The following is a 24,396-nucleotide window of genomic DNA, read 5'->3' on the forward strand; positions in this document are numbered from 1 at the left end:
TGCTCACCAGATGGTAGAGTTTTGTCAGGACTGGCTCTCCCACGGCCGTCAGTAGTTCCAATGGAATATTGTCTACTCCGGGGGCCTTGTTTCGATTCAGGTCTTTCAGTGCTCTGTCAAACTCTTCACGCAGTATCATATCTCCCATTTCATCTTCATCTACATCCTCTTCCATTTCCATAATATTGTCCTCAAGTACATCGCCCTTGTATAGACCCTCTATATACTCCTTCCACCTTTCTGCTTTCCCTTCTTTGCTTAGAACTGGGTTTCCATCTGAGGTCTTGATATTCATACAAGTGGTTCTCTTATCTCCAAAGGTCTCTTTAATTTTCCTGTAGGCGGTATCTATCTTACCCCTAGTGAGATAAGCCTCTACATCCTTACATTTGTCCTCTAGCCATCCCTGCTTAGCCATTTTGCACTTCCTGTCGATCTCATTTTTGAGACGTTTGTATTCCTTTTTGCCTGTTTCACTTACTGCATTTTTATATTTTCTCCTTTCATCAATTAAATTCAATATTTCTTCTGTTACCCAAGGATTTCTACTAGCCCTCGTCTTTTTACCTACTTGATCCTCTGCTGCCTTCACTACTTCATCCCTCAAAGCTACCCATTCTTCTTCTACTGTATTTATTTCCCCCATTCCTGTCAATTGCTCCCTTATGCTCTCCCTGAATCTCTGTACAACCTCTGGTTCTTTTAGTTTATCCAGGTCCCATCTCCTTAAATTCCGACCTTTTTGCAGTTTCTTCAGTTTTAATCTACAGGTCATAACCAATAGATTGTGGTCAGAGTCCACATCTGCCCCTGGAAATGTCTTACAATTTAAAACCTGGTTCCTAAATCTCTGTCTTACCATTATATAATCTATCTGATACCTTTTAGTATCATGTCTGAAATCAGCAACTCTGATAATAAAATTAAAACAATTTGGAATATTATTAATAGAGAAACAAGTCAACCAAGAGCACAGGAAGACAGTATTACCACCAAATTGAATGAAAACTTTACGAACCAAAAGTCAGAAGTTGAAAATATTTTTAATAATCATTTTCTAAATGTTGTGGATATAGTAGGATCCAGGTGTTCATTAGAAGATGCTAGGCTGTTAATGGAAGAGGCCATACCTATGCAATTTGATACAATTGAAATCTCACCCACTTCTCCCTCTGAAATTAGGAAAATAATAAACTTGCTTAAAAGCAAAAACTCACATGGAATTGATGGCATTTCCAGCAAAATACTAAAAGCTTGTTCTCAACAGATAAGTAAGATTCTCAGCCACCTGTGTAATAGCTCTCTGGAACAGGGCATTTTCCCTGATAGACTGAAATATGCTATTGTTATACCTTTGCATAAAAAGGGGGATAGATCTGATGTCAACAATTACCCTCCAATCTCCCTTCTAACAGCTTTATCCAAAATTTTTGAGAGTAGCTTCACATATCCGTAAAAATGAAGTACTAACAAAATGTCAGTTTGGTTTCCAGAAAGGTTTTTCAACAGAAAATGCCATATATGCTTTCACCAATCAAATTTTGAATGATCTGAATAAGCAAACACCACCCATTGGGATTTTTTGTGATCTCTCAAAGGCTTTTGATTGTGTAAATCATGAAATTCTGCTAGACAAGCTCAAATATTGTGGCATGAGTGAGACAGTGCACAAGTGGTTTAATTCATACCTAACTGGAAGAGTGCAGAAAGTTGAAGTAAGCAGTTTTCATAATATGCAACGATCAGCACATTCCTCAAACTGGGGAACTATCAAGAATGGGGTTCCACAAGGGTCAGTCTTGGGTCCTTTGTTGTTCTTAATATATATTAATGACTTGCCATTCTATATTCATGAAGAGGCAAAGTTAGTTCTCTTTCCTGATGATACAAGTATAGTAATCACACCTGACAAACAAGAATTAACTGATGAAATTGTCAATACTGTCTTTCAGAAAATTACTAAGTGGTTCCTTGTAAACGGACTCTCACTGAATTTTGATAAGACACAGTACATACAGTTCCGTACAGTGAATGGTATGACGCCATTAATAAATATAGACCTTAATCAGAAGCATATAGCTAAGGTAGAACATTCCAAATTTTTAGGTGTGTCCATTGATGAGAGATTAAATTGGAAGAAACACATTGATGATCTGCTGAAACGTTTGAGTTCAGCTACTTATGCAATAAGGGTCATTGCAAATTTTGGTGATAAGCATCTTAGTAAATTAGCTTACTACGCCTATTTTCACTCATTGCTTTCATATGGCATCATATTTTGGGGTAATTCATCACTGAGGAATAAAGTGTTTATTGCACAAAAGCGTGTAATCAGAATAATAGCTGGAGTCCACCCATGATCATCCTGCAGACATTTATTTAAGGATCTAGGGATATTCACAGTAGCTTCTCAGTATATATACTCTCTTACGAAATTTGTTATTAACAACCAAACCCAATTCAAAAGTAATAGCAGTGTGCATAACTACAATACTAGGAGAAAGGATGATCTTCACTGTTCAAGATTAAATCTAACTTTGGCACAGAAAGGGGTGAATTATACTGCCAATAAAGTCTTTGGTCACTTACCAAATAGTATCAAAAGTCTGACAGATAACCAACAAGTATTTAAGAAGAAATTAAAAGAATTTCTGAATGACAACTCCTTCTACTCCATAGAGGAATTTTTAGATATAAATTAACAAAAAAAATAAAAATAAAAAAGTTGTTATATTAACTTAAGTATGTTGTTAAATTAACTTAATTATGTCATGTATTGGAAAATTTGACTTGTTCCACATCATTATGAAATATCATATTCATGATCCATGGAACTAGTATTAATCTAATCTAATCTAATGTAGTCGTGTTTAAAGACATCAGTTCCATAAAACCCAAGTTTTTGTAGGAGAGTAACATGATCTATGCAATCAAACCCTTGGAATGATCACAGAAAATACCATGTGGCTGTATTTTATTGTTTAAGGCCTGTAATATTTGGTGACTGAACTTATAAGTAGAATTCTCAGTTGAGTAATCCTTCTTGAATGCAAACTGCAATGTGCTAAGTAAATTGTTACCAATTAAATGTGAGAGTATTCTGGAGTACATTACTTTGTCAAATATTTTGGAAAAAGATAGCTGTTAGGAAATTAGATGATACTTATTTAAGTTTTTGTTACTTTTCTTATAAAGAAGTTCCACAGATAGATATTATTATGTGTATGGGAAAATTTCCTGCTGGATTACATACATCACTGAGGACAATACTTATTAAGTTAAAAGAAAGTTCCAGCATTCTGTTTGAAATTCCAACACCATTCGTGCTTTCATTTCTTAGAAATTTTTGAATTCTATTAATTGAAGTGGAGGAGGTTGGTGCCGCTTCTGGTTGATTAAAGTTTTGTGGAATGACAATTTTTAATATATGCTCTTGTTTCTTCAACTGAACCATTTAACCATATTTTTGCTGCTACATTTAGAAACTGATTGTTAAAACACTTGCAACTTCTGAAATATCAGCCACATCATTTTCCTTTAGTTTAATTGTTACAGTATCTTGTACACTAACTGTTTGTCCAGTGATCCATTTCATATAGTCTTAGTAATTTTTTTTGAGCATGTTTCTGTACAATTTAATGATTTTCCTTAAAATATTGTAGTACTTTTTGCTAAATGCAAGTAACTTTGGGTCTAGACTTATTCTGGACTTTATATAAATTTCTCTTTTCGTATTCTGTGGTATTTTAATCCCCTGATTACAAATAAGTTGTTGTTGTTGTTGTTGTTGTGGTCTTCAGTCCTGAGACTGGTTTGTTGCAGCTCTCCATGCTACTCTATTCTGTGCAAGCTTCTTCATCTCCCAGTACTTACTACAACCTACATCCTTCTGAATCCGCTTAGTGTATTCATCTCTTGGTCTCCCTCTACGATTTTTACCCTCCACGCTTCCCTCCAATGCTAAATTTGTGATCCCTTGATACCTCAGACCATGTCCTACCAACCAATCCCTTCTTCTAGTCAAGTTGTGCCAAAGATTTCTCTTCTCCCCAATTCTGTTCAGTACCTCCTCATTAGTTACATGATTACCCATCTAATCTTCAGCATTCTCTGTAGCATCACTTTTCGAAAGCCTCTACTCTCTTCTTGTCTAAACTATTTATCGTCCACGTTTCACTTCCATATGTGACTAAGCTCCATACAAATACTTTCAGAAAAGACTTCCTAACACTTAAATCTATACTTGATGTTAACAAATTTCTCTTCCTCAAAAACGCTTTCCTTGCTATTGCCAGTCTACGTTTTATATCCTCTCTACTTCGACCATCATCTGTTATTTTTCTCCCCAAATAGCAAAACTCCTTTACTACTTTAAATGTCTCATCTCCTAATCTAATTCCCTCAGCATCACCCAACTTAATTCGACTACATTCTATTATCCTCGTTTTGCTTTTGTTGATGTTCATCTTATATCCTCCTTTCAAGACACTATCCATTCCGTTCAACTGATCTTCCAAGTCCTTTGCTGTCTCTGACAGAATTACAATGTCATCGGTGAACCTCAAAGTTTTTATTTCTTCTCCATGGATTTTAATACCTACTCCGAATTTTTCTTTTTTGTTTCCTTTACTGCTTGCTCAATATACAGATTGAATAACATTGGGGAGAGGCTACAACCCTGTCTCACTCCCTTCCCAACCATTGCTTCCCTTTCATATCCCTTGACTCTTATAACTGCCATCTCGTACCTGTACAAATTGTAAATGGGCTTTTGCTCCCTGTATTTTACCTAGCTGCCACCTTTAGAATTTATTTGTGTATTTAAAATTACTTGAGGCTCAGCTGGATAAAAAATTAAAATTGAGTCTACACACAAAGAAACTAATCAAAAACTTCATTTCAGCATGTTTTTTCCAAAGAAGCATCTCTCATCTAAAATTTTGAGAATTGGCCAATTTTGCATATTTCTACTCCCTGTTGTGTTATATAATTATCTTCTGAAGCAAGATACCTAATTTAAATACAGTATTTATTCAGTAGAAGTGACCAGTAAAAATATTGTGCAAAGTAGATAACTGCACATCTTGCAGTAGCCTATTTAAAGATCTTTAATTCTTACACAAACTTCCAAATACATTTACTCTTAAATGCTTTTTATAGCCAATGATAAAGATATGTTTCAGTTTAGCTGTGATCTACAGAATTGGAGTACAAGACACAAATATAATATTCATGTAGTGTTTGCCTCTTTGTTGTGGGTTCAAAGTGAAGTTACATAGTCTGGTGCAACAAGCTCCCGTCTATACTAATAATAAATCTGAAAAACTGTGTATCTGTCTGCCTGCCTGCCTGTTTGTTTTTGGACACGCTTTTATTCTAAATTACTAGATGTATTTTCACAAGGTTTTTGCAGATTACGTAAGCATAGTTAGGGGCACTGTATCAAAACTGCATGATGAAAAAAAAAAAAGATATCCATACATATTGTAAAAATGTATGTATGTACATTCCACATCTCCTTGTGGAGCACTGGTTTGATTTCAGCCAAACTTTGTCTTGATTCTGGAAAGAATCACTGTGGCAATAAGAACCTATGTATCAGAGGTGTGGTGACAGGGATGAAGTAGTAGTGTAGGCTACGACTTGCAAATACCCAGATTTTATTCATCCAGGTTTTGAGAATAACAGTACGTAGTGACTTGCAGCAAACTTCTTTATCTCAGTGAAACCCCCTCCCCTCCAGTTTTCGCATCAGGCATGTCATTTTGATTTATTACTTATTCATGACACATTTTGCTGACAGTGTTCACATATACCACTGAATGTAGCTGCAAAGTTATATCATTGTACAACACATGGTTCAGGATATATGACATCGTAAACAATGAGATGTGTGAAAAACTGGCACATTATGCATGACGCTTTGTGAAAATGATTTTATTGGTTGATACATGCTATTTGATAAGATTCAAAATAATGAATACAGTGCTTATACAATCTTCAATGTGTTTAGTCCATACCCTCACACTATTTCAAGAGCATGATGCACAGATATGCACTCCTGCCCATGCCCCTCTGTATGCACTGCTCGGCAGTGACGCTACGCATGCCAGTGCACCATGCGTTGGGACAACTTGGGAGGAGGGAGAGTTGAAAGCACTTCATATGCTATGCTGTCCCAAACAGGCAGACACATTAGTGTACCTGATGTCATTGCATGTACAACAGCTTACTTACTGACCATAACTTATCATAACAAAGCTGCCGATATGCAAACACAGCTGTGGGTAACAGCTAGTCTAACATAAAGTAAGGAATTTGGAATCTCAAACTAGTTCAGAAGAAAATTAAAGACATACCCCATTATTTATTAGTAACTCTTTTTTTCAGATTATCTGTGTTTACAGATACAGGGGTTGAAAATTTCTGTTAGTTACCTGACAAGTAGTGCAGCTTTCATTGTGAAGCTGCGTGACAAGTGATAATGTGCTGTAGACGGGACCCAGTAGTTTCATCTGTAGTTAACTGTTTTTATGAAAAATACCAGTGTAATAAAGTTGTTGTTAAGTTAGTGATAGGAAATCAGCAGCAGCTATTCAGTAGAACTGATGAGGCAGCAACTGTTATCAAAATAATGATCCTTATAAATTACCAAGTTACATTAAGATGGTATAGCCACAAATACTATGAAGCAGTACAGTGATAGTTTTTGTTAGTGCAGTTAAGTTTCAGTCAATCACTATACACTTATTAGTCCATCATAGATGAGAACAAGTAAAGGTATACATTAATGAAAGAGATGCAGCTGTTGATAACCAAATCTTCACAGCACATTAATAATAGCCGATTACTATATATCTCTATATAGTATTTATGTCTTACAGTGGCTAAATTTACCACTGTAAAATTAACAGTTTCATTGAAGGTATTTTCACCAGAATATGAAAGCCCACTCCGAATTTGAGGCATAGAGAAAAAATTTAGATGAAAATTATTTTTGTCTCATATTGCAGTTGTGTGTCTGTAGGGATTGTTGAGCATGTTAAAGCACCTGCTTCCAGGCCACAGGGAGGCACGCCAGCCACAGATCGAATCCACATTATGGTTTAGCTGCTGGGGCCATTGTGCTAGCCTTCCTGGATGTGGTCGTTATGCAGTTTTCCACATCCATTTATGTGGAACCTGGTTCTTACGTTCCATCTCAGTTATATAATGTGCAAACACTGTGATAAACAAAGTCACATTTGACCATGCAGAGTACACTAGACACAGACAGAACAGGTACATGGGTGACTCCCTGGGGAGGCGAGGGATTGGGAAGCTGGCATTATTTTTAAAATGTCTTTGAGAGTTGTGACCTGCTCATAATTAGTCCATAAACATGTATGGTTCTGTATGAAATTGAAGTACCACACCAGTCCTGATTGGCTGAATATAAGGCATGGAATGGGAGGGTGCTAGGATGAGTGGGTGGGTGGTTGATTAGGGTGATTGATTGTGGTTGAGTGATTGTGGTTGTGTAAAACATAATTTTTTAAACAATTATGGGAATTGCAATATCCAAATGTTTGTCATCCATTTTCATGTTGCAGATTCTGAATGGAATATCAGTAACACCAGAAGAGAGGAGAGGAGCTGAATATGACTATATGAAGCGTCATGCTCACTCATGGCTGTCTCTGACAAGTAATTCGGAGAAAAAAGAACAGCTGAATGAATTCACTGTACACCACCCTCGTTACCAATACCTAGTTGACAGTATGTATTATTCATGCTTCTAAATTATATTTGTGTTAATATTATATGATCTTTTATGTTGATAGATTTAATGATATATTCTCCTAATAATTATTGTATAATCTGTTGGCAGAATATGGAGCACCTGAAAATGGAGAAACTGAAGTTACGTCCCATACATTAAAGTCACAACTGATTCGTATCCTTTTTACAAAACTTTCATCAAGCCTTAGAAATTACATTAATAGAAGCTATAAAAAATTACACGAAGCGAAATGTAGTGTGAGGAGGGCTATGCGAGAGGCGTTCAATGAATTCAAAAGTAAAGTTCTATGTACTGACTTGGCAGAAAATCCTAAGAAATTTTGGTCTTGTGTCAAAGCGGTAGGTGGATCAAAACAAAACGTCAAGACACTCTGTGACCAAAGTGGTACTGAAACAGAGGATGACAGATTAAAGGCCGAAATACTAAATGTCTTTTTCCAAAGCTGTTTCACAGAGGAAGACTGCACTGTAGTTCCTTTTCTAGATTGTTGCACAGATGACAAAATGGTAGATATCGAAATAGATGACAGAGGGATAGAAAAACAATTAAAATCGCTCAAAAGAGGAAAGGCCGCTGGACCTGATGGGATACCAGTTCGATTTTACACAGAGTACGCGAAGGAACTTGCCCCCCTTCTTGCAGCGGTGTACCGTAGGTCTCTAGAAGAGCGTAGCATTCCCAAAGATTGGAAAAGGGCACAGGTCATCCCCGTTTTCAAGAAGAGATGTCGAACAGATGTGCAGAACTATAGACCTATATCTCTGATGTCGATCAGTTGTAGAATATTGGAACACGTATTATGTTTGAGTATAATGATTTTTCTGGAGACTAGAAATCTACTCTGTAGGAATTAGCATGGGTTTCAAAAAAGACAATAGTGTGAAACCCAGCTCACGCTATTCATCCATGAGACTCGGAGGGCCATAGACTCGGGTTCCCAGGTAGATGCCATGCTTCTTGACTTCCGCAAGGTGTTTGTTGATTAAACGAACTGTGAGGAACTGTATCAAAGTGAGGGCATATGGACTATCAGAACAATTGTGTGATTGGATTGAAGAGTTCCTAAATAACAAAATGCAGCATATCATTCTCAATGGAGAGAAGTCTTCCAAAGTAAGAGTGATTTCAGGTGTGCCGCAGGAGAGTGTCGTAGGACCGTTGCTATTCACAATATATGTAAATGACCTTGTGGATAACATCGGAAGTTCACTGAGGCTTTTTGCGGATGATACTGTAGTATATCAAGAGGTTGTAACAATGGAAAAGTGTACTGAAATGCAGGAGGATCTGCAACTAATTGACGCTTGGTGCAGGGAATGGCAATTGAATCTCAATGTAGACAAGTGTTATGTGCTGCGAATACGTAGAAAGAAAGATCCTTTATCATTTAGCTACAATATACCAGGTCAGCAACTGGAAGCAGTTAATTCCATAAATTATCTGGGTGTAGGCATTAGGAGTGATTTAAAATGGAATGACCATATAAAATTAATTGTCGGTAAAGCAGATGCCAGACTGAGATTCATTGGAAGAATCCTAAGGCAATGCAGTCCGAAAACAAAAGAAGTAGGTTACAGTACACTTGTTCGCCCACTGCTTGAATACTGCTCACTGGTGTGGGATCCGCACCAGATAGGGTTGATAGAAGAGATAGAGAAGATCCATCGGAGAGCAGCGCGCTTCGTTACAGGATCATTTAGTAATCGCGAAAGCATTACAGAAATGATCGATAACCTCCAGTGGAAGACTCTGCAAGAGAGATGCTCAGAAGCTCGGTGCGGGCATTTGTTGAGTTTCAAGAATGTACCTTCACTGAGGAGTCAAGCAGTATATTGCTCCCTCCTACGTATATCTCGCGAAGAGACCATGAGGGAAAAATCAGAGAGATTAGAGGCATACCGACAATCTTTCTTTCCACGAACAATATGAGACTGGAATAGAAGGGAGAGCCGATAGAGGTATTCAAAGTACCCTCCGCCACACACTGTCAGGTGGCTTGCGGAGTATGGATGTAGATGTAGAAAAAATATGAAATGTCCTCAGTAATACAGTACTACATACTATTGCTTCTAATTGGAAAATAATTGTTATAGTGCTTTATAGTACTTGGGGACTGTTTCCAATGTCTGTTGTACATAGCACAAAACTAGATTCACTGGATCATTAAAAATAAATAATGTGAATATATCTGTGTGCGTGCGTGCGTGCGTGCGTGCGCGCGCTACCTGTCCCACCAGTGTGTTGTGCAAATGATACACAAATTTTTATTTATTTATCTGATGTAGGATTTGTTGTCATAATGGTGCAATATTTTAACAGAATTAAGAACTTGCTTCATATCATGCCTATAGGGCAACAACTAGTTCATCAGCTAATCTGTTTTATCCAATTAGAAGAATGCGCTAAGAATTATAAATTTTATCCCTCATTCCACACACAAATAGAATAGTTTAGGTTGTCATTAATAGTGGTGCAAAGTACTGCTTCTGTCATGGACTGTACAGAAGCTTATGTAGTATACATGTTTATTAGTATCCATCTAACTTAGTGCCAAACAACATTAGTGTTGGTGAGACATAAACCTTTCAACTTTTCTTTGTTCAGAATGCTGAGATTAAGAACTGACAGTAATTATTCTTGCCAAAGTTGCAATTAGTCCATGTCAATGCATTTGTTCTATGTATCATTGTTGGTTGGTTGATTCGGGAAGGGGAGCAAACAGCGAGGTCGTTAGTCCCACTGTATTAGGGAAGGATGGGAAGGAAGCTGGCCAAGCCCTTTCAAAAAAACCATCCTGGCATTTCCCTGAAGCAATTTAGAGAAATCACAGAAAGCCTAAACCAGGCTGGTCGGATGCAGGTTTGAACCATCATCCTCTCGAATGCAAGTCCAGTGTGCTAGCCACTGTGCCACCTCACTCGATAGCCATTGTTTTCTTCTGTTAATAGAGTATTTAATCCCATTGAGATTTTAATATTAATCATCTTAAAATTCTGTTGCATCAGTAATTAAAACCTGTTCATTGTGACATGGGACATACTGAAGTGTGGAGGGAGAGTGAGAAAGAGAGAGAGAGAGAGAGAGAGAGAGAGAGAGAGTGTGTGTGTGTGTGTGTGTGTGTGTGTGTTTTTTACGTGAATGACTAATAACCTAACTGTTGAGTAGCACCCAAGGGAGATACTTAATGACCCTGTTTCTCAGGCTGATATCCGTCATCAGAATCACATGCCTCCATCTTATAAAACATTGTGAAAAGGTTTGTGATTTAATGTGCCAAGTGATCAAAAACTTAATGCTTCCACCTCCCCTCCTACTGACTAGATAATAGTGATAGAACTTCCTTAGACATCCTGAATTAGAACCAAAGGCCTCATGGTTAAATACGACCTCACTTGCATATTTTGAAAACTGTAGTCTGTTCTGTCTGATATATTTTTGAAGTTTTTCTGTCTGAAGACCATACATCGCTCAATATGGTATATTATTTACATACTTTTATTGTGATGCTACATTTGATGTTGTTTTTGCCAGTTGTTAAACAATCTGGACCCAAGTTTCTCTGTATATGCTCTTACGTGTGTCATCCTTCGTTACTTGCCTAGGTGGATACCTCTAGATCATGTAAATATTGAATTGTCTGTCTCTCAGTAATGTATAAGGACATCAATTCTTTGTTGTGTTCTCAACTCAAGTAAAAGTCCTTAAAATTTTGACAGTTGTAGAAATTCATGTTCCAGAAAGTAAACACCAACCTATAACAAAGAGAGTTCCTAGAAACATGACAGTTCAGAAGTTTAAAGGATTGATACAAAAATTATTTAAATTAGAAAATGAAATTTCTCAGCTGTCTTGCAGAAATAAAAAAGTATGTATTACACAAAAAATGTTTACTTACATTGAAATTTTAATTTTTAAGTATCTTTTCCAAGTATCTGTGGTCTGGTCTTTAAAGCGATTTCATAATGAGTAACATGTCATATGAGCTAAGTGACTTGTCATACTTCTCTTGCACATTGCTGTGCTGTTACTAATACAGAAAAATGTTTAAATCTATAGGCTCCTTACCTGGAATATCCCATTGACAATGACTTGGAGGAACTCGCATACTTCGCAATTTCTGATGGAGACCACATTATAGCACAATAATAAAATTGTGCAGTCCGTCCAGATGTTTAATTCATTATGCATATGGCTGTGAATCATAAAATGCATTAACATTTAATGTATTTACTTATAACCATGGAAAGTTTTTAGAACATTGTTAGCAGGATGACTGTTTTGTAAACGTGCTTTAAAACTATGTTGTAAATTTAACACTGTTTTGTCATGTATGTTTGTATTGTGTTGATCATTCTCAAATTTACAGTAAAGACTAAACTTAATGTGATTTGATTTGATCTATTCATTCAGAGATCATTTGACAATGATATAGGATTTGTCATCATAATGTAATTAAAATAAATATCTCAAAATAAACACACACACACACACACACACACACAGACAGACAGACAGACAGACAGACAGACAGACAGACAGACAGACAGACAGACAGAGAGAGAGAGAGAGAGAGAGAGAGAGAGAGAGAGAGAGCGTTGCTAAAGGAACCATCCTGGCATTTGCCTCAAATGGTATAGGAAAACATAAACCAAGATGGCTGGACAGAGGAAACCCCATCCTCCTGAATATGTTGGTCAGTGTCACATTTGGTTAGTGCCTGTTCTACAATGTTCTTTCATTTGCACCAAATAACTTATGATATGAAACACAGTTTTGCACTTCATTGCTGCACACACTAAGGACACCAAGAACATGTGGCTACACCGCTTGCACTAACTTCAGTGTGTTCAGAAAAGTGTCTCCAGGCCCAAAATGTGCAACTATACTCCATGTATGAGGTCTGTGCAAAAAATTCCAGAACTTTGTCCACAAAATTTTTGTACACTTATCTTCTACTATTGTGTGTTGTCTCCTTTGAAATACTCTCCTCCACAATCAATACACCACTCCCAACACCGTTTCCATTTCCATAAGCAGTCCTGATATGTGTCTTGCTGGACTGCACAAAATGCCGTCTGTGAATTTTCTTTTATCTCATCTATTGTTGCTAACCTTCATCCCTTTAATGGGTTTTTCAACTTCGTAAATAAAAAAAAAGTCCACAGGGACCAGGTCTGGAGAATGTGGAAGCTGAGGTAGCACAGTGATTTTGTTTTCATGCAGTAGTCATACACCAACAAGGATGAATGTGCAGGTGCATTATCGTGATGCAAGAGTCATGAATTGTCTCGCCACATTTCAGGCCCTTTCCTTCTCACATTTTCTCGTAGGTGTCACTACACAACCCAATAGTACCATTGATCAATGGTTTGTCCCTGTGGCACGAATTCATGATGAACTACTCCTTCAAAGACAAAGAAAACTATCAGCATGGATTTGACATTTGACCTGACTTAATGAGCTTTTTTTTTAAAAAATCTTGGAGAATGTTTCCTGACCCATTGTGAAGGCTGAAACTAGGTCTCAATATCATAACCGTAGACGTATGTCTCGTCACCAGTTACGATCCTCTCAAGGAAGATCTTATTATCATTTGCACGATACAGTCAGTCTTTGACTGGCACGCACGGTTTCATTGGCGTTTCTGACAAGATCACTATCGGTTGATGTTGAAGGGCGTCCTGAACAAGGGTCAACTTTAACTTGCACCCAGCCGTTATTGAACCATGTGAACACCAAGTACGGCTTAAGCACTCATTGACATAGGCTTCCTGCATCATTTGATGTGTCTCAGTAAAGGTTTCCGTGAGTTTCATGGAAAATTTATTGCAGATGCATTGCTCCTCTAACTGTGCCATCTTGAAATTCACAAACTGTGCGACAATGTTCTACTCAGTACAACACTGAACAATAATTAACAGGTATATCACAATGAAATTTCCGACAGTTACACATTGAACACAGGCATGTGCGGTGATGCCAACTGCATTTTGCTCCCATACACAATTGACTTGAAATTACAAATGTTTCGAGGTTCTTTGAACAGACCTCATATGTCTTCATATTCTTCCCTACGTCTACCTGAAAAACTGAGTCAGCATCCCCCTTTCATGATTGAGATGTATAGCTCAGGAGAATGACAAGATATTACTATCATGCACTCTAGATCTTAGCATATAATTTTCTTCTCAAAGCATTGCGTTGTGATCATGTATTTTAATGTGACAAGATGTTGTAGTTATCCCCTCTCATTATTAACCACTACTCTGAATTCTCCAAGTAATCTTTAATTGTACTATGGAGAGAATAGATCGCTACTCAACACATAGGCCACATAGTGGTAGACAGGTACGTTGAAAACAACTGCCAGTTATTTGTCAGCTGTCAGACTTAGTCATTAACCAGACAAAGACAAAACAAAACTCACACATACACAACTCGAGCACACATGGCCACTGTCATATCCAGGAGGCTTGACTGCCAGTATCCGGAAATGATAATGGCTATATATGTATGAGTTGGGCATATGTGCAAGTTTTGTTTTATCTGTATCTGATCAAGGTCTACGTCTGATAGCTAATAACTAGCAATTTTTTTGAGTGTGCCCCTCAATGTAATGAGGAACAATCTGTCCTCATATTGTTTGTTATTCCATCTAGAATTTTCCATTGTTTAATCTTTGTGTAGTGTGCATTAGTTACAAAGAATTTTTAGCTGCATTTTTAATCAGATTAGTTTAGTAATCTCTTTCAACTCCTTGGAGAATTTGTTATATAATCTTAATCCCCCATAAAAATGACGATTTGAGTTTTTGTTTGTTTTTCCTTGATAAATGCAGGTCCAAACTGGCTCTTGTTCGATGATTATTGTTTCCATGATTTGCACAATATGTTAGTAGATGTATTCACTTGGTGCAGTAAGAATACCCAGTTTTTTTAAATAGTTCTTTACAATGAGCCTTACTACTACTTCTGGTTATTCATATAACCCTTTTCTGCAACTTAAAAATTGTGTCCATGTTTCATGCCTTCAGTCCCCAGAAAGGAAGTCCATAGCTAAGAATGGAATGTGAGTAAGATTAGTATGCCATCACGTGATGTTACAAACTTTTTATAGAACCTTAAGAGTGTAACGTGCTGATGACTTTTTTTTATACCTTTGTGTGTGCTCATTAAATGTTATTCATCCTTAACAACTTTGCGTTAGTTACACAATCTATAGATTTATCATCTATGTTTAATACAACAGAGTTGTTTTCTCTCTGCACACTGTTGTTTCCTTTATATCCAATGTAAATTTATTACATTCTGCCCTATCATTTGATGAATTCGTTTGCTTTCTGTAATAGGAGTTCTGCTATTTTACCAGTGATTATAGTATTGTTGTCTTTCTCCATATCTTCAACTGCCTGAAAAGTAATTGATATATATTGAAGACAGAACAGGACCCAGTAAACTATCCTGAGAGACACCTATGTTTATATATATATTGTGTCCAACATTTGTTTTGCTAAAAGTTTATCAACAGACTACCTCTACCTTTTGCACCCTGTTTTCCAGGTAAGACTGAACCACTCATTTGCTATTCCTCACACACACACCTTGCTTTTTAATAGTTTTCACAGTCAACAGCATCCAAAACCTTGGCCAATTCTAAGAATATGTCTGTAACACATTCACACTTGTCAAGAGCTTCAAGTACCACTTTTGGCAACACTAATGGCTGATATTGTGCTCCTTCTATTCCACTTCTGAACTAAAAAATTCATTGATCATGCATGTTATGGGGCTTGTATGCTGTCTGTGCACATCTTCAGAACAGAGATGGGAACTTGATTTGTACCCACTGACTTCTTATTTTTTAATTTCCATATTGGCTTCCTGCTTAAGCTCTGTTTGTGGGGTGGGAATCAACATTGTACGCGTTCTGTAAGTCATTGTGGGTTTGTGGGTAGTGCATGTGTAGTAGGAAGAGTTTGTTGCAACTTTTCTGCAGAGAAAAATCATTCACTAAATTTGCCATTTCTAACATGCTAAAAGTGTTCAAATTTTTTATAAGATTATTACTGATTTTGCCCTCAACGCCTTGCTAATATTCATGTCTTCACATGTCATATTAGTTTAGGGGGCTGAGGCCTTTCCTGGACTTCAGTTAATTTATTGAAGAGAGTGTCCACATTACAACTAAGTGAGTTGTATACACACAGTAGTATGAACTTCTTTTGGGCATCCAGCTTTATTAGTTCAGTAGTTGCCAATTCAGTATGTTCACACAAATTCTGAACAGATTTTATCTAGCTTAAAATGTGTGCGCCTCTGATATAACTAAATTGGGTCACCTCTCACTTGTATGTTCTTGTCCAACACAGGGCCCTGGCCCTTGTAGTGCTGCTGCTTTTTTCGTGCTGTAAGTCCATCCTTCTACTATTCTTTTTTCTCCACTGCCTTTCTGTTGGATTACCTTCTTGGTATCAACTGTAGTTTAAGTTGAAGAAACACCTGAGATATTTGTGTCGGCATGGTAGTGGATCCTAGCAAGCATTGATGTACTTCTGGAGGAGGTTGAGCAGATACTACAACACACACAATATATTAAATCACTTTATTAAAACTTGAACTATCTGAACTTAAATTGAAAACGAAACAATCCAGGTCCACAGGAATATCTATGTATTTGTTACAGTCACTCAACTCTTTATCACTTAACACAATACAGAAGGATAACCTCATATCATGAACTTAATACGGTTGTGGCTTCTAATACAACTCATACTGCTGGATCTGATGTAAGACAGTGCTGTCATTTAAACGATGATTACAGAGTGGGGCGAGCAGTACTGTGCTCTGACGTAAGTACTCTTTCAGCAGCAGCGGCATATGGAACCTCTTGAGGGCGTGTCTATGCTGACATCTCTCATTCGTGGCTGTGTCGTGCAGCGACCATCCTTGTTCTGTCATGAGGTACCAGCTTTGACATGGGTTGTTGTTTGGATGACACTACACCAATCACACTTTGATTTGGTTTATGATTTTGGACACACTGTTTTGTTTTCCCCTCATCCAGCACTTTAAACAACTTTTCATCCTTAAATACATGATTCGCATTGTTGGGTTAGACCTACCATTCCTCCTCCAAGTGTGGTTCATATGGGGAGGTCACCCTATGCAGTGTATATTCCACCTTTTGTGCCTTTCTTTCTGGCAAAAGTAGTAGTTTTTGTTGTTCTTGTAGTCTTCAGTCCAGAGACTGGTTTGATGCAGCTCTCCATGCTACTCTATCCTGTGCAAGCTTCTTCATCTCCAAGTACCTACTGTAACATAGATTCTTCTGAATCTGCTTAAGTAGTCATCTCTTGGTCTCCCTCTACGATTTTTACCCTCCAAGCTTCCCTCCAGTACTAAATTGGTGAGCCCATGATGTCTCAGATCATGTCCTGCCAACTGATCCCTTCTTCTACTCAAGTTGTGCCACAAATTCCTCTTCTCTCCAATTCTATTCAGTACCACCTCATTAGTTATGTGATCTACCCATCTAATCTTCAGCAGTCTTCTGTAGCACCACATTTCGAAAGCTTCTATTCTCTTCTAGTCTAAACTATTTATTGTCCATGTTTCACTTCCATACATCATTACACTCCAAACAAAAACTTTCAGAAAAGACTTCCTAACACTTAAATCTATACTCGATGTTAACAAATTCCTCTTCTTCAGAAATGCTTTGCTTGCCATTGCCAGTCTACATTTTATATCCTCTCTACTTCGACCATGATCAGTTATTTTGCTCCCCAAATAGCAAAACTCATCAACTACTGTAAGTGTCTCATTTCCAAATCTGATTCCCTCAGCATCACCTGATTACATTCCATTATCCTTGTTTTGCTTTTGTTGATGTTCATCTCATATCCTCCTTTCAAGACACTGTCCATCCCGTTCAGCTGCTCTTCCAGGTCCTTTGCTGTCTCTGGCAGAATTACAATATCATCGGCAAACATCAAAGTTTTTATTTCTTCTCCATGGATTTTAATTCCTACTCCGAATTTTTATTTGTTTCCTTTACTGCTTGCTCAATATATAGATTGAATAACATCGGGGATAGGTTACAACCCTGTCTCACTCCCTTCCCAACCACTGCTTCCCCCTCTATTCTTATAACTGCCATCTGGTTTCTGTATAAATTGTAAATAGCCATTCGCTCCCTGTATGACCCATTCCACCTTCAAAATTTGAAAGAGAGTATTCCAGTCAACACTGTCAAAAGCTTTATCTACGTCTACAAATGCGACAAACATAGGTTTGCCTTTCCTTAACCTGTTTTCCAAGATAAGTTGTAAGGTCAGTATTACCTCGTGTTCCAGCATTTCTACGGAATCGAAACTGATCTTCCCCGAGATCGGCTTCTACCAGTTTTTCCATTCATATGTAAAGAATTTGTGTTAGTATTTTGCATCTGTGACTTATTACACTGATAGTTCGGTAATTTTCACACCAGTCAACACCTACTTTCTTTGGGAGTGGAATTACTGTATTCTTCTTGAAGTCTGAGGGTATTGTGCCTGTCTCCTACATCTTGCTCACCAGATGGTAGAGTTTTGTCAGGGCTGGCTCTCCTGAGGCTATCAGTAATTCAAATGGAATGTTGTCTACTCCCGGAGCCTTGTTCTGACTTTGGTCATTCAGTGCTCTGTCAAACTCTTCATGCAGTATCGTATCTCCCATTTCATCTTCATCTACATCCTCTTCCATTTCCATAATATTGTCCTCAAGTACATCGCCCTTGTGTAGACCCTCTATATACTCCTTCCACCTTTCTGCTTTCCCTTCTTTGCTTCGAACTGGGTTTCCATCTGAGCTCTTGATATTCATGCAAGTGGCTCTCTTTTCTCCAAAGGTCTCTTTAATTTTCCTGTAGGCAGTATCTATCTTACTCCTAGTGATGTATGCCGCTGCATCCTTACATTTGTTCTGTAGCTATCCCTGCTCAGCCATTTTGCACTTCCTTTCGATCTCAATTTTGAGATGTTTGTATTCCTTTTTGCCTGCTTTGTTTACTGCATTTTTATATTTTCTCCTTTCATCAATTAAATTCAGTATCTCTTCTGTTACCCAAGGATTTCTACCAGCCCTCATATTTTTACCTACTTGATACTCTTCTGCCTTTGCTATTTCATCTCTCAAAGCTACCCATTCTTCTTCTGCTGTATTTCTTCCCCCCATTCTTGTCAGTCGTTCCCTAATGCTCTCACTAAAACTCTCTACAACCTCTGGTTCTTTCAGTTTATCCAGGTACCAACTCCTTAAATTACCACCTTTTTGTAGTTTCTTCATTTTTAATCTACAGTTCATAACCAATAGATTGTGGGCAGAGTCCACATCTGCCCTTGGAAATGCCTTACAATTGGAAAACTGGTTCTTAAATCTCCATCTTACCATTATATAACCTATCTGGAACCTTCCAGTGTCTCCAGGCCTCTTCCATTTCTACAACCTTCTTTCATGACTCTTGAACCAAGTGTTAGATATAATTACGTTATGCTCTGTGCAAAATTCTACCAGGCGGCTTCCTCTCTCATTCCCTCAGTCCATATTCACCTACTACGTTTCCTTCTCTTCCTTTTCCTGCTATCGAATTCCAGTCACCCATGACTATTAAATGTTCGTCTCCCTTCACTATCTGAATAATTTCTTTTATTTCATCATACATTTCATCAATCTCTTTGTCATCTGCGGAGCTAGTTGGAATATAAATTGTACTACTGTGGTAGGTGTGGGCTTCATGTCTATCTTGGCTACAATAATGCGTTCATTGTGCTGCTCATAGTAGCTTACCCACTCTTCTATTTTTATAATTCATTATTAAACCTACTCCTGCTTTACCCCTGTTTGATTTTGTATTTATAACTCTGTATTCACATGACCAAAAGTCTTGTTCCTCCTACCATTGAACATAACTAATTCCCACTATATCTAACTGTAACCTATCCATGTCCCTTGTTAAATTTTCTAATCTACCTGCCTGATTAAGGGATCTGACATTCCACACTGCAATCCGTAGAATGCCAGTTTTGTTTCTCCTGATAATGATGTCCTCATGAGTAGTCCCCGCCCGGAGATCCGAATGGGGGACTATTTTAACTCTGGAATATTTTACCCTAGAGAACGCCATCATCATTTGACCATACAGTAAAGCTGCATGGCCTCGGGGAAAAATTACGGCTGTAATTTCCGCTTGCTTTCAGCTGTTCGCACTACCAGCACACCAAGGCCATTTTGGTTAATGTTACAAGGCCAGATCAGTCAATTATCCAGACTGTTTGTTGCCCCCTACAACTACTGAAAAGGCTGCTGGCCCTCTTCGGGAATCACATGTTCGTCTGGCCTTTCAACAGATGCCTCCCCATTGCGGAAGCACCTACGGTACGGCTATCTGTATCATTGAGGCATGCAAGCCTCGCCACAAATGGCAAGGTCCGTGATTAATGGGGGAGGAGGGGTGAGGGGCTGCCAAAAGTAATATAGTAATATCCCCAAAAGCCAATACAGTAGCCATCGTGTGTGTGTGCGTGTGTGTGTGTGTGTGTGTGTGTGTGTGTGTGTGTGTGTGTGTAGGTAGTGGGAAGGGGGGTGGGGTCACCAAGTAATTGCACAGTGGTGCCCCCAACTACACAGGAATCCCACTATTGGCAGCTATGCTGGAAACTCCATGGATATGCCAGGGAGTATGCACTTGCTACGTGCACAGTGATTCTGGGGATGGTTAACCAGCAAGGTAGCCATTGCTGTGGGTGGGTGGCGCCATGGGGAGAACGCCCCCCCCCCCCCCTCCCTTTGGAGTGGGTGGCAGCAAGGTGGATGACTCACAAATGAAGCTGGTGTTCGCCAAATGGCCCAAGCAGTCTCTTCTTCAGGAAAGAATTACTATAATGCAGAGAGATAAGATCCCACAATGTTTCATTCCATGGCTAAACCTTGGGAGGAACATAAAGGATTCCTTTATGACCACACAGCCATTATTCTTTGTTGAATACCTTGAGAAAAAGTTTGGAGAAGTATCCCGGATTTTGAAAATGGAAAGTGCTTCAGTTCTGTTTGAAGTGGCACTCCTTGCTCAATTGTGGGTGTTATTAGCCACCCACCATGTAACAAGCAGGACGACATTTCTGTTACTATCACTCCCCAAAACTATCTCAATATAGTACGGGGTATCATCTTCCATTGCGACCTTTTCGAGACCAATGATGTTTGCATGTGTGGAGTGCTGGTATGTGCATTTTGTGTGCTGTGTCTATTTGGTACCAAATGATGATTTGCCTCAAAAGAACAAGGTGATGGTGTATCAATGTGATGTGAAACCTTATGTTCACCATCCCATGCTGACTCCAAATGCACAAGACTTGGGCACATGTTTTTGTGTTGTAACACCTGCACTGTCTGTAGAGGATTGTGGACATCAGTTGCACTTGGACACTGCTTGTGGCCCTCTCCCTTCTGTGTCAACTGCAGGAAGCAGTTTTGTCTCTCAAATACCAATGCCCCTACATACTTCAGTGTGGCATGTGGAACTTATTCAGCCATTCATCTCTTCATTTGCAGCCTGGTTTTGTCACCTCTGCATCCACACAGGTGGGCTCTCAGCAATGCTGACAGGGATGCCTCTGCCTCTGGCTCTGCCCTCGCTGTTAGCACCACGCCACATGGAAGTATCGATGAGGCTGTCCAGAGCACAACTGCAGCCATTATGTCAGCAGCAGACATAGCAGTCCCATATTCCCCAGGATCACCCCCACTTCCCCTTTCTTGGTAAACAGTACCTAGGTAGACTTCAGAAATCATCTTGGCTGTTAGAGGTTGCAGATGAGCTCAGGTGAGCCTTTCAATGCCATAAGTGACATCCAGCGATGGAGCATCTCATTGCCTTTAAATGGCTCCATGCTCAGGTCCATCACCAAAAGAAAGGACAGAAACAAGAATGCTGGAAATGGTATGTTACTACTATTATATCGCATACCGCTCCTGTGCTTGTTTGGACAGAGGTTTGATTCCTCTGTGGACACCAGTTCCCCATAAATGTACTTCGCATCATTGTAACACCTCCGATTTATGTATCCCGCTCGATCGGGATCTGATAGCAGCCCAAATAAATATTAAATAATGTGACTGTGTACCTAAGGGGGCTGGCAATCGGATTTGACTGCTACGGAGTTGTTACATTCCATTTTGTCCTTCTCAATGCTGTAATAATGAAATGTCCGGTGATAAGAAGAAACGCCAACACAGCTTCACTAATCAAGGACCTATATTCGTCTCAAAAATACAAAAGGAAGGAGACAGCCACTGCCTTCGTCATACATATTTAATCACGGCTAATCTCAGCACAGGCTTCTTAGTTATTCATAATCGTCACACGCAAATTCAATCACTGCAATACAACACTGCAGTCCAAATGATGCCGGCGTGGTAGACGCGAAACCACAAATATCGGCACAGAAATATCACTGATCACTCTCGTAATTATACTTTTTCACTTTCCCGTATTATCCTAACACAAAGGGGTTAAACTGTGGCGATGGCCACTCCCTTTGTCGGTAAACCCTTCCATTACATCAACAGGCCTCCGCACGGCTCGGCCTGCAACCTGGGAACACTCAACTCTACACTCGCTCTCGCAACCCGACACTATCGATTGTTTGCCCCCTCGATCTGTGCCGAGTGCAAACTTATAGTAAGGGCCTACGGACCCCTTACATCGTCCTGAATAGTGTTGTCTATACTGCCCAAATGCTGTCACCGAACATTATGCGTGAAACTTTGTATCTGAGAATCATCACGCTGCATACCATGTCCACAGACAGCGAGTGGAGCAAATTCATTTCCCTTTCACTACATGTCACCTGAAGCAATATAATGCTTTATTCATTGAGTGGGAATTCCTCAGTACTCTAGCCCTTTGCTCTAACGTGGCTCCAGGCCAGACTGCATCCACATCCACATGCGTCTATGGGGCTCACTCCCAATTTTTATTTGTAACTTCTTGTCACACCTGACTTTCTGGGTTCAAGTGGATGTTTTCCACAATAAGCCCAGTCCCCCCACCCCCTTCCCCCAGATACAAGAGAATAGGGTGCTGTAGGGCTCAGGATTGAGTGTGCCTCTTTTCTAGTGGCTATCAGTTGTTCAGCTGCAGCTGTGGGGTCTTCAGTGTCACCCTGTATGTTGACAGCTATTGTATTGACTATTGCTCCTTCACAGGGGTGTTGCTGAATGCCAACTGCATATGAAAAGAGCATACTGCCCATCCACATACAAAGCTCTGCCTTGATGACCAGTTGCTCAATAAGCTGGAGTCTTATCACTTTTTGGCACTGGTCCTTTGATACCTGGTTGACATTGCTTCCCAACCTTCTCAATTTCAGCACACGTGCTGGACACAGTTTAATATTCTTTTCTGCCTCAGTCACGGCTCAGCATTGCAGACGCTGGAACCAATACACCATTGTGGAGTCCGATTTGCAACAGATGCATTTTGGAACAACTCTGTGAACAGCCTACTAGTGGAGGTTGTGATCTCTCCAATACAGATCAGGCTCCAAAACTGCTGCTCAACTATGCTATGCACATTCGCTGCTATCCTGAATAACCAAGCTTCCGTGTCCTTTGTCCCTGTAGGAAGATCTACCTCCTTCAACAGAGGGGTAGGATTGGAGTGACGATCACATTTCACATCATTATCTCTTGTCAGGGAGCAATTGTGTATGCCCCCATGGTGTGTACCCCGTCCACAGATCTTTCTCAATATACCCTTTGATTCAGTTGACCCTATGGTTTTTCACCACCTATTCCTGGCATTCTTGATGCATTTCTGGGTTCGAAAGTGCTGTACACTGACAGCTCTACACTCAATGGACAAAGGTCCAATGAATTCCACTACCTGCCAAATGGATGCAGTGCATTCATTGCAGAATTAGTGACAATTGCTCAAGCTGCCTGTCAAATTTGTTCTTGCACTGACAAGATGTTCTTAATAGGCAGTGACTCTGTGAATAGTCATCAGGCTATTGACTAGTGCTACCTTCAACACCTGCTGGTTGTGTCTGTCCAGGATCTTCTTTGTGACCTCTATCGAGCTGAATGGTTGGTCATCTTTGTCTGGACCCCAGGTCACGTTGGGGTCCTAGGGAATGAACATCTGACCAGTTGGCTACCACGATGCTGACTGTGGAGATGGGTGTACCACAACCAGATCTTCTGTCATCGCTTATGTTGTCAGTTGCCGTAAGGTTGGAACATGGACTGGTGTGCCCTTGTTCCTCTGAACAAACTGGGAGCTATAAAGGAGACCACAGCCACATAACAGTCTTCCCTTTGTGCTTCTCACAGGGACTCGTTATCATACTCTGTCTGCTTTGCAGTGGCCATACTTGGCTGACCCATGGCCATCCTATGACATGAAGATTCACCACACTGGTGGTGTGGTGCCTGTCTGACTGTGATCCACATCCTACTGGACTGTCCTAGTTTGACCACCTTTCAGCGAAACCTTAAACTTGCTGACTCGTTGCCAACGGACACCACCAAAGTGGCTGATCTGGTTTTATGTTTTACACTTGAAGGTGGTTT

At 39.4% G+C, this 24,396-nt stretch overlaps 1 protein-coding gene across 3 annotated transcripts in view; it reads left to right on the forward strand.

Moving 5' to 3' along the window:
* Positions 1-12,170, forward strand: part of LOC124777690 (tubulin-specific chaperone E) — a 70,207-nt gene extending 58,037 nt beyond the window's left edge. For 2 of the 3 annotated variants that reach the window (XM_047253171.1, XM_047253170.1), the window contains exons 9-12: positions 7,593-7,758; positions 7,871-7,936; positions 11,500-11,648; positions 11,840-12,170. In XM_047253171.1, coding sequence (XP_047109127.1) covers positions 7,593-7,758; positions 7,871-7,936; positions 11,500-11,648; positions 11,840-11,929 — 471 coding nt within the window. In that variant the 3' untranslated portion in view covers positions 11,930-12,170. Of the gene's footprint in view, positions 1-7,592; positions 7,759-7,866; positions 7,937-11,499; positions 11,649-11,839 lie in introns of those variants that run through there. The other variant, XR_007015767.1, reaches the window with a different exon arrangement.
* The last annotated feature ends 12,226 nt before the right edge of the window (positions 12,171-24,396 follow it).

Source organism: Schistocerca piceifrons, chromosome 2 (assembly GCF_021461385.2).
Source record: "Schistocerca piceifrons isolate TAMUIC-IGC-003096 chromosome 2, iqSchPice1.1, whole genome shotgun sequence".
In the NCBI taxonomy this organism is placed as follows: Eukaryota; Metazoa; Arthropoda; class Insecta; order Orthoptera; family Acrididae; genus Schistocerca; species Schistocerca piceifrons.